Raw genomic sequence first — 17439 nt, 5'->3', positions numbered from 1 at the left:
CTCTGCCCTCCTCCTCCCCTTGATTGGCTGTGATTGGCAGGTGGAAACTGTTGGCTTCTAATTAAAGTTTGAATTCTAGAAGCCTCTGCTGATTGGCTGAGCCTTGGTAGGGGGAGGGGCTTAATAAGGCAGTGGGCAAGCGACCAAGTGATTGCTAACAGGGAGTTTTGAGAGGGAGTTCGGAAGGGGAGAGGGAAAGGCGGGAGGTTCTCTTGCCTTTGTTTTTAAATCCCTTTTCCAGGACAGCAGCAATGGTTGGTGATGTGTCTGCTGTTGTTACCTGCACAGCGTGTGCCATGTTTGTCTTCCTCCCGGAAGAAAGAACGGATTTCATCTGCACCAAGTGCAAGCTGGTCGACATTTTGGAAGAAAAAATTAGAGGACTGGAGGCCCAAGTGTCGACCCTACGCTTGATCAGAGAGGATGAAGACTTCCTCGATAGAAGGCAGCATTTAATCCTTCAAGCACGGCAGGCAGAAGAGCCAGAGAGGGCAGTACGTGACCAAGAAGAGAACTGGCAGCATGTAACTTCTAGAAGGGGAAAAAGGCCAGTACGGGAATCCCCCGATGCTATAGAGGTAAGCAATCACTTTCAAGCTCTCTCCACAGGCTCTGCAGTGCTGAAAGCTCTGAAAGGGATCTCACAAGGAAGAAACCAGAAGGGAACACCATCTACTGGAAGGCATTGGATGCGTAGTCCTACGGATGGGGGTTCCACAGCCACCATGCCCAAAAGGAAACGACGGGTGCTGGTGGTCGGGGACTCCCTTCTAAGAGGGACTGAGCCATCCCTCTGCCGTCCAGACCTGGAATCTCAAGAGATGTGCTGCTTACTGGGAGCTCGCATTCAGGTTGTCACTGAGAGGCTTACCAAGCTGATCAAATCTTCGGATTGCTACCCCTTCCTGCTTCTCCACGTGGGAACTAAAGATACGGCCAAGAATGATCTTGAGCGTGTTACTGCGGATTATGTAGCGCTAGGAAGAAGGATCCAAGAATTTGGAGCGCAAGTGGTATTCTCCTCCATCCTCCCTGTTGAAGGGAAAGGACTAGGCAGGGATCGTCGAATTGAGGACATAAATGCGTGGTTGCGCAGATGGTGTCGCAGAGAGGGCTTTGGTTTCTTCGACCATGGGACTCTGTTCCGGGTGCAAGGATTCTTAGGAAGAGATGGGATCCACCTAACGAAGAAAGGAAGGAGCATCTTCGCGGGCAGGCTTACAAACCTAGTGAGGAGGGCTTTAAACTAGGTTCATCGGGGGACAGTGACCAAAACCCTGAGGGGAGTGGGAAAGTCAGATACTGGGAAGAAATGCAGAGAGGAAGGGGCAAGAAAGGAGGACCCATGTTTCAAATGGAGAAGATAGGACGATCAACTGGTTACCTGAAGTGTTTGTACACTAATGCGAGAAGCCTGGGCAACAAACAGGAAGAACTGGAGGCCCTGGCCCAGACCAAGAAATATGATTTAATTGGGATAACAGAGACTTGGTGGGATGACTCTCATGACTGGAGCGCTGTCATGGAAGGGTATAGACTGTTCAGGAACAACAGGCAGGGGAGAAAAGGAGGAGGAGTTGCACTATATGTAAGAGAGCACTACGATTGCGCTGAACTCCAGTATAAAGAGGGAGAAAAACCTGTTGAGAGTCTATGGGTTAAGTTTAAAGGAGCAAACAACAGCATTGATGTTGTGGTTGGGGTTTACTACAGGCCACCGAATCAGGTGGATGAGGTAGATGAGGCTTTCTTCGGACAACTGAGCGAAGCTTCCAGATCGCAGGCCCTGGTTCTCGTGGGGGGACTTTAATCACCCTGACATCTGCTGGGAAACCTATACGGCAGTACACAGGCAATCTAGGAAGTTTTTGGAGAATGTTGGGGATAACTTCTTGACACAGGTGCTGAAGGATCCGACCAGAGGCCGTGCGCAGCTTGACCTTCTGCTCACAAACAGGGAGGAACTAATAGGGGAAGTGGAGGTTGGTGACAACCTGGGAAGCAGTGATCATGAGATGGTAAATTTCAGGATACTGACCAAAGGAAGAAAAGAGAGTAGTAAAATACACACCTTGGACTTCAAAAAAGCAGATTTTGACTCCCTCCGAGATCTGATGCGCAGAATCCCCTGGGATGTTAACATGAAGGGGAAAGGAGTCCAGGAAAGCTGGCAGTATTTTAAAGAAGCCTTATTGAAGGAACAGAAAGAAACCATCCCGACGCATAGCAAGAGAGGCAAACATGGTAGGAGACCAGACTGGCTTACAGGGAAAATCCTTGGTGAACTTAAGCACAAAAAGGAAGCTTACAAAGAGTGGAAACTTGGACAAATGACCAGGGAGGAGTTTAAAGAAGAAGGTGATCAGAGAGGGTGTGCGGCCCCTAATGGATGAAGGAGATAACCTAGGGTACGTCTAGACTACAGGGTTTTGTCGACAGAAGTTTTGTCGACAGATACTGTCGACAAAGCTTCTGTCAACAAAGAGCGTCTAGACTACATTCAGTTCTGTTGACAAAGCAAGCTGCTTTGTCGACATAACAGTGTGGACGCAAAGGACAGTGTAGATGCAATAATGCCTTCTATCGACAGAACTCTGTCAACAAAAGATGTTATTCCTCGTAGAATGAGGTTTACATATGTCGACATAACTCAAAGGCAGTGTGGACGCAGGTATAGTTTTGTCGACAAAAGTCCACTTTTGTCGACAAAACCGTGTAGTCTAGACACACCCCTAGTGACAGATGATGTGGGGAAAGCTGAAGTACTCAATGCTTTCTTTGCCTCTGTATTCACGGACAAGGTTGGCTCCTGGACTTCTGCGCCAAGTGACGCAAGATGGGATGAAGATGGACAGCCCATTGTGGGTAAAGAACAGGTTAGGAACTATTTAGAAAAGCTAAATGTACATAAATCCATGGGTCCGGACTTAGCGCATCCGAGGGTAATGAGGGAGTTGGCAAATGTCATTGTGGAGCCTTTGGCTATTATCTTTGAAAAGTCGTGGAGATTGGGAGAAATCCCGGATGACTGGAAAAAGGCAAATGTAGTGCCCATCTTCAAAAAAGGGAAGAAGGATGATCCAGGGAACTATAGGCCGGTCAATCTTACCTCGGTTCCTGGAAAAATCATGGGAGGGATCCTTAAGGAATCCATATTGAGGCACTTGGATGAGAGGAAAGTGATTAGGAATAGTCAGCATGGATTCACGAAGGGCAAGTCGTGCCTGACCAATCTGATTAGCTTCTATGATGAGGTAACTGGCTCGGTAGACATGGGGAAGTCAGTGGATGTTATATACCTTGACTTTAGCGAGGCTTTTGATACGGTCTCCCACTATATTCTTGCCAGCAAGTTAAGGGAGAGTGGATTGGATAAATGGATGGTATGATGGATAGAAAGATGGCTAGAAGGCCGGGCCCAGCGGGTAGTGATCAATGGCTCGATGTCAGGATGGCGGTCGGTTTCTAGCGGAGTACCCCAAGGTTCGGTTTTAGGACCGGTTTTGTTCAATATCTTTATTAATGATCTGGATGAGGGGATGGATTGCACCCTCAGCAAGTTTGCGGATGACACTAAGCTGGGGGGAGAGGTAGATACGCTTAAGGGCAGAGATAGGGTACAGAGTGACTTAGACAAATTGGAGGATTGGGCCACAAGAAATCTGATGATGTTCAACAAGGACAAGTGTAGAGTCCTGCACTTGGGACGGAAGAATCCCAAGCATAGTTACAAGCTGAGGACCAACCGGTTAAGTAGTAGTTCTGCAGAAAAGGATCTGGGGGTTACAGTGGATGAGAAGCTAGATATGAGTCAACAGTGTGCCCTTGTAGCCAAGAAGGCTAATGGCATATTAGGTTGCATTAAGAGGAGCATTGCCAGCAGATCCAGAGATGTCATCATTCCCCTTTATTCGGCTTTGGTGAGGCCGCATCTGGAGTATTGTGTCCAGTTCTGGGCCCCCCACTACAAAAAGGATGTGGATGCATTGGAGAGGGTCCAGCGGAGGGCAACCAAAATGATTAGGGGGCTGGAGCATATGACATATGAGGAGAGGCTGAGGGACTTGGGTCTGTTTAGTCTGCAGAAGCGAACAGTGAGGGGGGATTTGATAGCAGCCTTCAACTTCCTGAAGGGAGGTTCCAAAGAGGATGGAGAGAGGCTGTTCTCAGTAGTCACAGATGGCAGAACAAGGAGCAATGGTCTCAAGCTGTGGTGGGAGAGGTCCAGGTTGGATATTAGGAAAAACTATTTCACTAGGAGGGTGGTGAAGCACTGGAATGGGTTACCTAGGGAAGTAGTCGAGTCTCCATCCCTAGAGGTGTTTAAGTCTCGGCTTGACAAAGCCCTGGCCGGGTTGATTTAGTTGGAATTGGTCCTGCCTAGAGCAGGGGGCTGGACTTGATGACCTTCTGTGGTCTCTTCCAGTTCTATGATTCTAAGAAAGGAGAGATGCAATGCCAGCTGATTGTCTGGGGAAGGGTGGAGAAGTATCAAGTTTTAACAGCATTCCTGATTTCTTGTGGGTGAGTGGGTTGATGACAGACATCCTAGTATTTTAATTACTTTTCTGACTGTACTTCACAATGATTAAAACATTTTTCCCTAGAGCAGACATGGCCTATGAGAGGGAATACAAAAGCCAAAAGGAGTTTTGGTAAGTTCAGCAGTTTCATGACAAAATGCTATCTAGTGAGTCACAGACTCAACCTAAGTCTCTCCAAGTGCAGAAGTCCTGAAGCATCCATAGAACTAATGTTTGGGAAGGCTTAATATCTTCCAAAGTCCCTGATCAGCACCATCCATCCCTGGATTCTAAACAACTTCACAAAATGTGAAGGTTCATTTGTCAGGTGCATTAGTTAACACTTCTCTTCAATACCAATGCAGGTACAAAGACCACTGGAGTTTCATATCCTCCATGGCAATGCTTTGTTACAAGTACTCTAAGTAATGTTTCATGATCAATTCAGGAAACACACACGTTACATATGCTTTCTTACAATTTTTCATCTTTAGTATTGCATTATTGTAAAATTACCTGACTACTTTTTGTAGCATTTTTGCATTTTTTTAGCAAATTTCTCTATAACTCTGAAGATATATCTCCTTTTCCAGGCTATGACCTTCACTTTTTAATTTTTCCAATAAAAAAGCCAGTCATCAACCTCATTTATCATGAACTTTGTACTTGTGTCACAGAGGTTACATCTAGACTACATGGCTCTGTCGACGGAGCCATGTAAAATAGTTTATTCGTCATAGTCAAAGAAGCGGGGATTTAAACAATCCCCCCCTTCATTAAAATAAAAATGGCTACTGCACTGTGCCGATGATCAGGTGATCCGGCACAGCGCGAAAGTCTAGACGCGGTCGATCGCTCCGGTAAACCTCATTTCATACTCGTGGTTAGCATGAGTGCTCACAATTCATTCTGCTGGTAACACCAAACCCACCTCTGACTGACTTCTCTTGAAAGCTTAGAAACTTGGCTATATCTTATGTTTTCTCCTGTTGCTGTTAACAGCACTGCATTGGTTTTTTAAAAGTTCTGGATTGATGAATCAGAACAAGGTGCAGTGCTCTAAAGCCAACAAAGACTCACAGTCTTCGACAAAATGACTATTTGAAATTCTCACCAAGAAACACCCAATCTATCTCTCCTCCCACCGTCAGAAAAATGGGCTAACTACTTTAATTTTTACCGAAACAGAATACAGGACTATGTAGCACTTTAAAGACTAACAAGATGGTTTATTATATGATGAGTTTTCGTGGGCCAGACCCACTTCCTCAGATCAAGTAGTGGAAGAAAATAGTCACAACCATATATGCCAAAGGATACAATTAAAAAAAAGAGAACACATATGAAAAGGACAAATCAAATTTCAGAATTGAAGGAGGATGCGGGGGGGGAAGGTAAATGTCTGTGAGCTAATGGTATTAGAGGTGATAATTGGGGAAGCTATCTTTGTAATGGGTAAGATAACTGGGGTCTTTGTTGAGACCCACGTGTAGAGTGTCGAATTTTAGCATGAATGACAGTTCAGAGGATTCCTTTTCAAGTGCAGATTTAAAAGGCTTCTGAAGCAGGATGCAGGTAATTAAGTCGTTGAGACAGTGTCCTTTTTGGTTGAAATGGCAAGAAACTGTTTTTTCTTTGTGATCCTGTCTAATATCTGTTTTGTGGGCATTGATCCTTAACTTGATCCACTACTTGATCTGAGGAAGTGGGTCTGGCCCACGAAAGCTCATCATCTGATAGACCATCTTGTTAGTCTTTAAAGTGCTACATAGTCCTGTATTTTGTTTCAGCTACACCAGACTAACACGGCTACATTTCTATCACCTTAATTTTTACCGTGATTGTTGAAGCATAATGGAGGTAATTGTAAAACACTTGGAAATTACTTGCACTATGTTATAATACATTTAGGCTTAGTCTACACTGCAGAGTTCTTGCACAAAAACTTTGTGCGCAAAAGTGCGTCCACACCTCAAAGCACATCACAAAAGCAATGTGCTTTTGCACAAAAGAGCATCCGCACTGCATGGACACTCTTGCACAAGAAAGCTCTGATTGCTGTTCACAGAATGGCCATCAGATCACCTGTGCTTTTTCTGATAGGGGTTTCTTGCACAAAAATCCCTTTAGAGTGCTCACACCTGCCTTTTTGTGCAAGAGCTGTAGTGCAAAAAGGAGTTATTCCTTGTGGGGAGAGCAATAACTCTACCAGCAAAAGCCCTCTGTTCCATCGATTTACTTGCGCAAAAACATGCTTGATGTGTGGACGTTCCGCCGGTTTTCCTTGTAGTGTAGACATTGCCCTAGAAACTGCTAGTAACTGCTATGGCTGAAAATCTAAAACTACACAGCAAATTATTTTTGCTAAGTCAAATGCAGCATTTACTAGTACTATCTGTTAAATGAAAAAGCAGAACTGCAAATCATTATTGTTAATCCACAAACAAAATAATGGCTCTATGGGAGAAAGCAGAAACTTTTCCATTTGAAAAAAGGTTATCAGATTGAAACTCAGAGACTGAAAATCCTCTATATAACCATAAAATCATGGACAATGCTCTTTTATATTGTCTCATCACATTGCCTCAAAAAGGTAACAACAGGTCTATTAATTCTGTCTCCAAGCAATCCTTGGTGCCTCTGTTGAGACCACCACCAGAAGTGTAGTTTATTGACAATGGTGACCATTTTGTGATGTGGATTCCTGCTTTCTGGGAAATGGATGGCCTCCGCCAGTCAGCTCATCTCACACAGATGATTAAGCAAGTAACAGCTGAATATAACTTTTAAATTATTAAAAACTTGGGCTAGATTTGCAAAAACAATCTGAAAGTGAAACGCTCTATACACTCATTATCAATCCCATAGTGAACTCATGCTTTAATGTTGGAATTTTTACTGAGAAACAATTTCAAAATTTACTAGAACTTGAAAAATACTGGAAAGAGGTTTAAAATAATAGTTAACATAGGCTACAAAATGAAGTGCATCCTCGTGTAATCATTATTGCAAACATTGTAAAAAGACTGGGGCCTCAATGAGTTTTGCATGTAGGTTTTGTAGTATATTGGACAGCGTGTATGTGTCTTAAATGTTTATTAAAAAAGAAAGTAAGATAAAATGTTTCTATCCAAACTTATTATTCAGGGATTCCGGGACAAACACAGACTTTCTGACCACTGACTGTCAATACATTTCTAGAACAGCTTTAAATAAATTCTTACTACTTATCCCACTTTTCTTCCATTTTTTTAAAAATAATTACTTATTACCTCAAAATTACTCTTTAAATTATAGTGCCATTTTCTCACAATTTGTGATGGAAGGTGTCACATGTCAAGCAGAAACTTGGGAACCAGAATACAATGGCTAGCAAAAATGCAAGACTTTGTCACCCACTATCTTAATGGCTGGGAAATGTGATTATATTTGCAAGATGACACATGGTTTTAGAATAAAGAGAGAGTACAAAGGGACAGGTCCCTCCTCCCCCTGAATGCCCTACTGCCCAACCAGAGAGATGTAAAGAAATTAGCTCTTGCCCCCAAATCATTTATTTAAAGCCCAGCCCTAGTTTCACAGGCCTTCTACACCATTCATGGAGGCCCAGTTAAGTTAGAATTTAGGAACATCATTTAAAAATGTAATATTCAGAATTTGTATGATGTTAGCTTGTCACAACTTGCAGATGGGATCCAGTGTGGGAATAAGACCATAAAGCCAGCAACCAGAAAATAAAAGATATTGGATTTTGCTGGCAGATCCCAGTCCTATGGAAAAAAAGTCCTGAAGTCATTGCAGACTGGGATCCTTCTTTGGTACCTTCTGTCTCCTTTGCAAGGGAGAAAACAAGATGATTCAGCTGAGCAAACTGAACTCTTGAACTTCAGGGGGTAGCCAAGTTAGTCTGTTACAGAAAAAAACAGCAAGCAAATGGTCTGGTAGCACTTTATAGACAGACTAACAAAACATGTAGATGGTATCATGAGCTTTCGTGGGCACAGCCCACTTCTTCAGATGACCAGAGTTATGATTAGGGAATAATCTCTCTTGAAGAGAGCTACCTTGAGTTATGGATTATATGAGAGATGCCCAGCAACCCCCCTACTGAATTCACTTAAATGCCTGGTTTGGGAAGACTGGAGATGATCACTATTTGCCTATTTTACATTTTAATAAAGAAGCAGCCTGCCACTTCAAATCCATCCCTATCTGTCCTCATTCATTTGTGTCCTCTTTCACCTTCAGGTTATTTTTTTCAAATCTAGCCCAAATTATTAATTACTTAAAAGTTATATTCAGCTGATACTTGCTCGATCATCTGTGTGAGATGAACTGACTGGCTGAGGCCATGCATTTCCCAGGAAGCAGGAACCCACATCACAAAATGGAAAGGTGAATTTACAACCCCTTTTGCAATGATTACCGAGACTCAGATTACAATTTTTTTTTCCTGCAAATAAGCAACTAGGTGACTTTATCTTACTGAACAAATTTGCAGTATATTTTGGGTTTATTTAGTCTACAGAAGAGAAGAGTGAGGGGGGATTTGATAGCAGTCTTCAACTTCCTAACGGGAGGATCCAAAGAGAATGGAGAGAGGATGTTCTCAGTAGTAACGGATGGCAGAACAAGGAGCAATAGTCTCAAATTACAGTGGGGGAGGTCTAGGTTGGATATTAGGAAAAACCATTTCACCAGGAGGATGGTGAAGTACTGGAATGGATTACCCAGGGAGGTGGTGGAATCTCCATCAAGTCTCAGCTTGACAAAGCCCTGGATGGGTTGATTTAGTTGGGATTGGTCCTGCTTTGGAGAAGGAGCTTGACTCTATGACTTCCTGAGGTCTCTTCCAGCCTTATGATTCTATGTAGACTATTAAACATTCTCATACCCAACCAGTAGTAAGGATAAGTCAATGGTTTGACAAGGAAATCAAATCTGCCCCATATGCAATAAACAAGATCTATATTTTTAAATGCAAAAAAAATCTTCATGTTAAAAAGAGTCAGAGTCGCCATGTAGAAAATGAAATATAAAATAGGCATTTTCTTAAAAACCTGAAGAACTTTTTTATTTTGTCACTCAAAAGCTTGTACCTTCAGTTTCTCCAATAAAAGATATTCCCTCATCTACTTTGTCTCTCTCATATCTTGGAAAAATCATAGCTACAACACAAGCACAGTCTTAAAATACAATCACATTGGTTATTTCATTAATCAATTTCCATTTGACCAGTAAAAAGTCACCAGATAGCCTCATATTCTTCTCATAAAGGCTAAAAGAAGTGGTTACCTTGAATGAAATATTTTTAACATTTTTAACACTGCTTTCTTCCCCAAACCTGAAGAACTTTTTTTTTTGTCACTCAAAAGCTTGTACCTTCCACCAAGAGCAGTTTCTCCAATAAAAGATATTCCCTTATCTATTTTGTCTCTCTCATATCTTGGGGTATGGCTACACTACAGCACTAATTCGAACTAACTTAATTCGAATTAGTTAATTCGAACTAAGCTAATTCGAACTAGTGTATCTAGACCTAAAAACTAGTTCAAATTAGCATTTTGCTAATTTGAATTAGCATGTCCACACTGAGTGGACCCTGAACCGAGGTTAAGGATGGCCAGAACTAGTGCCGGCAGGACATCAGATTAGGATTTAGAGCATGGAGCTGCTGTCTCAGGCTAGCCGAGGGCTGTGCTTAAAGGGACCCGACCCCCACCCCGGACAGACAGTTCTCAGGGGTTCCCCGCTTGCAAAGCAGTCATGGCTTGGAGTGCCCTGAGTGCCCACACTTGGCACATCACAGCACTCGGCCATCAGCCCGGCTGCACTTGCCGCAGGCTGCCATCTGGGGGCAATTGGGGGGCTGCAGGAGAGCTTCCACCCCGAGGAGCCTGCAGGGCCACCCCAGTCCTCCCCATTGTGGGCTCGTACCCCATTCCTCCCTCACCTCCTTCCACTTACCCCTCCCTAGCCCCCCTTCCTGATGTACAAAATAAAGGACACGTGTGTTCAAAAATAGAAACTCTCTTTATTGAACAAAACTCGGGGAGACTGGGAAAAGGAGGTGGGAGAGGGAAAGAGAGAGGCTGGGAGAGGGGAGGGCAACTAAAATGATCAGGGGTTTGGAACAGGTCCCGTATGAAGAGAGGCTAAAGAGACTGGGACTTTTCAGCTTAGAAAAGAGGAGACTGAGGGGGGATATGATAGAGGTCTATAAAAGCATGAGTGGTGTGGAGAGGGTGTATAAAGAAAAGTTCTTCATTAGTTCCCATAATAGAAGGACTAGAGGACACCAAATGAAATTAATGGGTAGCAGGCTTCTAACTAATAACAGAAAGTTCTTCTTCACAAGGCAAATAGTCAACCTGTGGAACTCCTTGCTGCAGGAGGCTGTGAAGGCTAGAACTAGAACAGAGATTAAAGAGAAGTTAGATCAAGTCATGGAGGTTGGGTCCATGGAGTGGTATTAGCCAGGGGGTAGAAATGGTGTCCCTGGCCTCTGTTTGTGGAAGGCTGGAGATGGATGGCACGAGAGAAATGGCTTGGTCACTGTCTTCAGTCCATCCCCTCCAGGGTACCTAGTGTTGGCCGCTGTCGGCAGACAGGCTACTGGGCTAGATGGATCTTTGGTCTGACCCAGTACGGCCATTCTTATGTTCTAAGCTCAGGGCTCAGGGTTGGGGGTCTCACTGGACCACCCTGATTTTCATGCAAACCTGCTCCTGGGTGGCCAGGCTGGCAGCTCTCCTGCCCTAGACGGCCACTTTCCTGAGCCTAGTGCGGACATCATGGATGAGGTCCACGATCTCCGCACTAGACCAGGGGGGCGCCCGCCTCTTGCAGCCCCAGGCAGGCTCCTGGGAACCGCCAGCCTGGTCCCGGGAAGAGACGGAGGGCTGGGTGGCAGCGGGCGGCTGGCTCGTGCCGTGCCAAGTGCAGGGTCTGCTGGCTGGGTGCTGGCAGGCTTGCACCTGGCATGGGCACTGTAGCCAGCCCGTGCCCCTTTAAGGGCTCCGGGGCCGGGAAGGGGGCAGAAGAGTTTCCCGGGTGGTGCCCAGAGTGGCCACCAGGGAAAGCTGGGGAGGGCTAGCCTCCCACTAGTTCGAATTAAGTGGCTACACAGCCCTTAATTCGAACTACTTAATTCGAACTAGGCGTTAGTCCTTGTAGAATTAGGTTTACCTAGTTCGAATTAAGCACCCCGCTAGTTCGAATTAAGTTCGAACTAGTGGTTTGTATGTGTAGCTCCTATTAAAGTTAAGTCGAACTAACATCTGTTAGTTCGAATTAACTTTGTAGTGTAGACATACCCCTGGAAAAATCATAGCTACAACACAAGCACAGTCTTAAAATACAACCACATTGGTTATTTCATTAATCAATTCATTAATTAATTTCCATTTGACCAGATAGCCTCATATTCGTCTCAGAAAGGATACAGAAGTGGTTACCTTGAATGAAATATTTTAAACATGAGTTGATTTTTTTTCTTTCTACTTACCCGTCACTCAGCTGGATGACTGACATTATGGCTCAGATTTGCACCCCGGGGGAAATGGCTAACTTCCTTAGGCTCCTTTGAAAATCCCAATCTAAGACCACTTGACTTCAATAATTTAACACTAACATTTTGGAATGATTCTCAAGAAATAGAATAATATTTTAGCTGTTCAAATTACAGTTTTTATAGGAAAGAAATTACTTACCTGGTATGTTTTTGTCAGTAGTGGGTAAATTTTTTCTAGGTGTTGCACTGAGAAAAGAGGAATGCTTTCTTTTAGCCAATGTGGTTCGGGGAGGCATGTAGATGCTTTTACTATGTGATTTCTCAAATGATTTTTGAACCTCATAGGAGCCTGGGGGTGGCACTTCCTATAATATTAAAGAAAGTAAGAAAAGTGTCAATTGAAATAACCCAGAATTCAGTCATTGTGGCAAGATATAACAATACCTCTGCAACACTAAGGCTACATCTACACTGGCACGTTCACACACAAAAACTCTTTTGTGGAAGAGTTCATCTGCAAAAACTCTTCCAGAAGAGAGCGTCTACACTGGCATGTGCTTTTCCACAAGAGATGTGCTTTTGCGCAAGAGCATCCATGCCAGTGTAGATGCTCTCTTGCACAAGAAAGCTCTGATGGCCATTTTAACCGTGGGGCTTTCTTGCGCAAGAAATTCATGTTGCCTGTCTACACTGGCCTCTTACGCAAGAACAGTTGTGCAAAAGGGCTTATTCCTGAGTGGTAGTATCAGAGTTCTGGTGCAAGAAGCCCTGATTTCATACATTAGAACGTCAGTTTACAGTACTTGCACAAGAATATGCGGCCAGTGTAGACAGGCAACTTTTTGCGCAAGAGCGGCCGCTTTTGTGCAAGATTGCACCAGTGTAGACACAGCCTAAGTATTTAATTTTAACAAACATTATAACAATCAAACATTGCTTACCTTATGATTGCTACAAATATATTTCAATATTATAAGACTACAACAGAAGAGGGCTAGTTTAAAAAAGCAATAATTTGTAATGGGATGAAAGCCCCCATTAATTCATTAATCACTAGGGCTGTCAATTGCAGTTAACTCATGAAAATAACTAAACAATTATTTGTGATTTAAAATTAATTGCAATTAATCACAGTTTTAAACACATTATTAAACAATAATAGAATACCAATGGAAATTTATTAAATATTTGTGGGTTCCTTTCTATGTTTTCTTATATATTGATTTAATTACAAAGTAGAATTCAAAGTCTACAGTGTTTACTTTATATTATTTTATTAAAATATTTGCACTGTAAAAATGATAAAAGAAATACGTTTCAATTTTCCTCATATAAATACTATAGTGCATTTGCTTACTCATGAAAGTGAAACTTACAAATATAGTTTTGTTGCATAACTTCACTCAAAAACCAAACAACGTAAACTTTAGAATCAACAAATCATTCAGTCCTACTTCTTGGTCAGCCAGTTGTTAACACAAACAAGTTGATTTACATTTACAAGAGATAATGCTGCCCATTTCTTGTTTATAATGATACCTAAAAGTGAGAACAGGCATTTGCATGGCACTCTTGTAGCCAGTATTGCAAAGTATTTATGTGCCAGATATGCTAAATATTATAATGTATGCCCCTTTGCCCCTTATCTTGCTGTCAAGAATATTGTGGGAGCCCATATCAAAAGCATTTCTAAAGTCAAGGTATATCACATCCACTGACTTTCCCATGTCCACAGAGCGAGTTACCTCATCATAGAAGCTAATCACGTTGGTCAGGCACGACTTGCCCTTTGTGAATCCATGCTGACTATTCCTAATCACTTTCCTCTCTTCTAAGTGCCTCAAAATGGATCCCTTAAGAATCCCTTCCATGATTTTTCCAGGAACCGAGGTAAGATTGACCGGCCTACAGTTCCCTAGATTGTCCTTCTTCCCTTTTTTGAAGATGGGCACCTACATTTGCCTTTTTCCAATCATCCGGGATCTCTCCCGATCTCCACGACTTTTCAAAGATAATGGTCAAAGGCTCTTCAATGACATTTGCCAACTCCCTCAGTACCCTCGGATGCATTACATGCGGACCCATGAATTTGTGTAAGTTTAGCTTTTCTAAATAGTTCCTAATCTGTTCTTTACCCACCAGGGACTGTCCATCTTCATCCCATCTTGCGTCACTTAGCGCATTAGTCTGGGAGCCAACCTTGTCCGTGAATATAGAGGCAAAGAAAGCATTGAGTACTTCAGCTTTCCCCACATCATCTGTCACTAGGTTACCTCCTTCATCCAGTAGGGGCCGCACACCCTCTCTGATCACCTTCTTCTTGTTAACATGCCTGTAGAAACCTTTCTTGTTATCCTTCACATCCTTTGCCAGTCACAATTACATTGCGCTTTCGCCTTCCTGATAACCCCCCAACATTCTCAAGCTATATATTTAAACCCCTCCCTGGTCATTTGTCCAAATTTCCACTTTTTGTAAGCTTCCTTTTTGTGCTTAAGTTCACCAAGGATTTCCCCTGTAAGCCAGTCCGGTCTCCTACCATGTTTGCCTCTCTTGCTACGCGTCGTGATGGTTTCTTTCTGTTCCTTCAATAAGGCTTCTTTAAAATACTGCCAGCTGTCCTGGACTCCTTTCCCCTTCATGTTAGCATCCCAGGGAATTCTGCCCATCAGGTGTCTGAGGGAGTCAAAATCTGCTTTTCTGAAGTCCAAAGTGTGTACTTTACTACTCTCTTTTCTTCCTTTGGTCAGGATCCTGAAATCTACCATTCCATGATCACTGCTTCCCAGGTTGTCACCCACCTCCACTTCCCCTATTAGTTCCTCCCTGTTTGTGAGCAGAAGGTCAAGCTGCGCACGGCTCCTGGTCAGATCCTTCAGCACTTGTACCAAGAAGTTATCCCCAACGCTCTTCAAAAACTTCCTGGATTGCCTGTGTACTGCCGTATTCGTTTCCCAACAGATGTCAGGGTGATTAAAGTCCCCCCACGAGAACCAGGGCCTGCAACCTGGAAGGTTCTCTCCGTTGTCCGAAGAAAGCCTCATCTACATCATCCACCTGATTCGGTGGTCTGTAGTAGACACCAACCACAACATCACTGCTGTTGTTCCCTTGCGGTTTCTTCCTTGTGAGGTCCCTTCCAAAGCATTCACCACTGCAGAGCCTGTGGAGAGAGCCTGGAAGTGATTACTTACCTCTATAGCATTGGGGATTCCCGTACTGGCCTTCTTCCGCTTTTAGAAGTTACACGCTGCCAGTTCTATTCCTGGTCCTGTACTGCCCTCTCCAGCTCTTCTGCCTGCCATGCTTGCGGGATTAAACGCTGCCTTCTATCCAGGAAGTCTTCATCCTCTCTAATCGAGCATAGGGTCGACACTTGGGCCTCCAGTCCTCTAATCTTTTCTTCCAAAATGGCAACCAGCTTGCAGTTAGTGCAGATGAAATCCGTTCTTTCTTCCGGGAGGAAGACAAACATGGCATACGCTGTGCAGGTAACAACAGCAGACCTATCACCATCCATCTGTGCTGTCCTGAAGAAAGGATTTAAAAATAAAGGCAAGAGAACCTCACCTCCTTTCTCTCTCCCCTTCCAAATTCCCACTCTAAACTCCCTGTTAGCACTCACCTGTTCGCCAGCACTTGCTCACTGCTTTATAAAACCCTGGATTGCCTGAAAGTCCCTCCCCCTACCAAGGCTCAGCCAATCAGCAGAGGCTTCTAGAATTCAAACTTTAATTAGAAGTCAATTGTTTCCACCTGCCAGTCACAGCACACACTCCATGAAAGAGAGGGGTAGGGGGAAAGGGAAGTGAAAAAAACAACCTTACTACATGAATCTTACTTCAAAGAGACTTTAACACCAGATTACAGAGGGAAACTTCAGAACTTTCTTTCATCCTTAAATTTGACACTTTACAAATGGGCCTTAACAAAGATGCTAATTAAGCATTACAAAGATAGCTTTCCACTTATCACCCCTGATTAGCCATTCATTGACTCAAATAGCTATTCTCGCCCTCCCTCCCACCCCCTCACCCTACCTTCTGATTTGTCAGTTTAATAAGGTTGTGACGGGCTCGCCAAAGCCCGCACTGAAGCCAGGGACCGCCCGGTTGGCCGTCCGCCCGAGAAGCGGCAGCCAGGAAGGCAGAGGGAGCACGGCCGGCGGGCTTTGGGACCATGCCTCCGTTGGGCGGCCACAGCCCGCAGGAACGGCAGTCCGGCGCACGGGCAGTGTGCACCGGAGCAGAGGGACATGGAAGGGGTGGAGTGATGCCCCATGACGTCCGGTGGCGGGCCATTTAAACTGGGCCCAGGGGAGATCGGGGGGGGGGGGAGTGCAGAGTCAGACCCTCGCCGTGGCAGGCAAGGAGACTCCCCTACGGCCCGACCGGAGGAGCTTCCGGGGAGCTCGGGAGGCAGCAATCCCGCCAGGCCGAAGCCGGAGGACAAAGCAGCAGTAGGACCCGGGGAACTTCCCTATGAACGGGGTCAGGAGGAGGGGGTTAGGAAGCAACCCAGGGAAGAGCGCATTTGGTGCCCGTGGGCTGGCGAGCTTCCGGTTAGATCCCCATCAACTGGGTCGGGGTGAGCAAACCCCACCCTTAGGGCCACGGGTTGGGACCCGGTGGAGAGGGAGGGCCCGGGTCCCCCAAACCCCTCCTCCCTTGGCGTTAGTGGTGGCCTTGGACCCACCTAGGTCTTCATAGGAAGACCCAAGGTGCCCAGGAGACACTTCGGTCTCATAGACTGAACAGGCGGTGGACTCGCCAGGCCCCGTCCTCGGACTGGAGGGCAAGGGCTCACACCCATAGGGCCGCCTTTGGGGAGAAACAGAGACAGGCAGGGGGCTCACAGGGCTCCGCCCGGAATGGGGGGGTGTTCGCGCCCAGGAATCTGTCACAAAGGTGTCCACTTTTTTCATTCTATTCCTTTGGTATATATGGTCATGCCAATTCTCTTCCAGAATATGATCTGAGGACGTGGGTCTGGCCCACGAAAGCTCATCACCTATTAAATCATCTTGTTAGTCTAAAGTGCTACATAGGTTTTCCTTCTGTTTTAGCAAGATCAGACTAACACGGCTACCTCTCTATTACTATTCTATAGCCTGGTTATTAGGAAACTCATTTAGTGAAAAAGTGACAAGTTTATGTCCTTGTGCCAATAATTCATTTTCTCTAATACACGGTGGAACAGCTTTCACAGGAGAGTCTGAGATATACCTACATCAGGACATGCCCTTGCCCAGGGGTGGGCAAAGGATCTGGCCTGCCAAGTAGGTTGATCTGGCCTGTGGCCACCCTGCTGCTCCCCAGCCCCCAGGCTCATTGAGACCTGGGTGGGGGAGTGCGCAAAGTCTCCTCCCCCCGCCAGGGGCGTGTGGCACCCGAGGCAACTGTA

General features: G+C 44.8%; 1 protein-coding gene across 3 annotated transcripts in view; it reads right to left on the bottom strand.

Moving 5' to 3' along the window:
* STPG2 (sperm tail PG-rich repeat containing 2) overlaps window positions 1-17439 on the bottom strand; it is a 470822-nt gene that overhangs the window by 234675 nt on the left and 218708 nt on the right. For all 3 annotated transcript variants that reach the window (XM_089778069.1, XM_089778068.1, XM_075929635.2), the window contains one exon: window positions 12236-12401. In XM_089778069.1, the coding sequence (XP_089634195.1) occupies window positions 12236-12401 (166 nt within the window). The remainder of the gene's footprint in view (window positions 1-12235; window positions 12402-17439) is intronic.

This window comes from Pelodiscus sinensis, chromosome 4 (genome assembly GCF_052426305.1).
Source record: "Pelodiscus sinensis isolate ZL-2025 chromosome 4, ASM5242630v1, whole genome shotgun sequence".
NCBI classification, from domain to species: domain Eukaryota; kingdom Metazoa; phylum Chordata; order Testudines; family Trionychidae; genus Pelodiscus; species Pelodiscus sinensis.
This window is presented reverse-complemented; position numbering and strand designations above follow the sequence as displayed.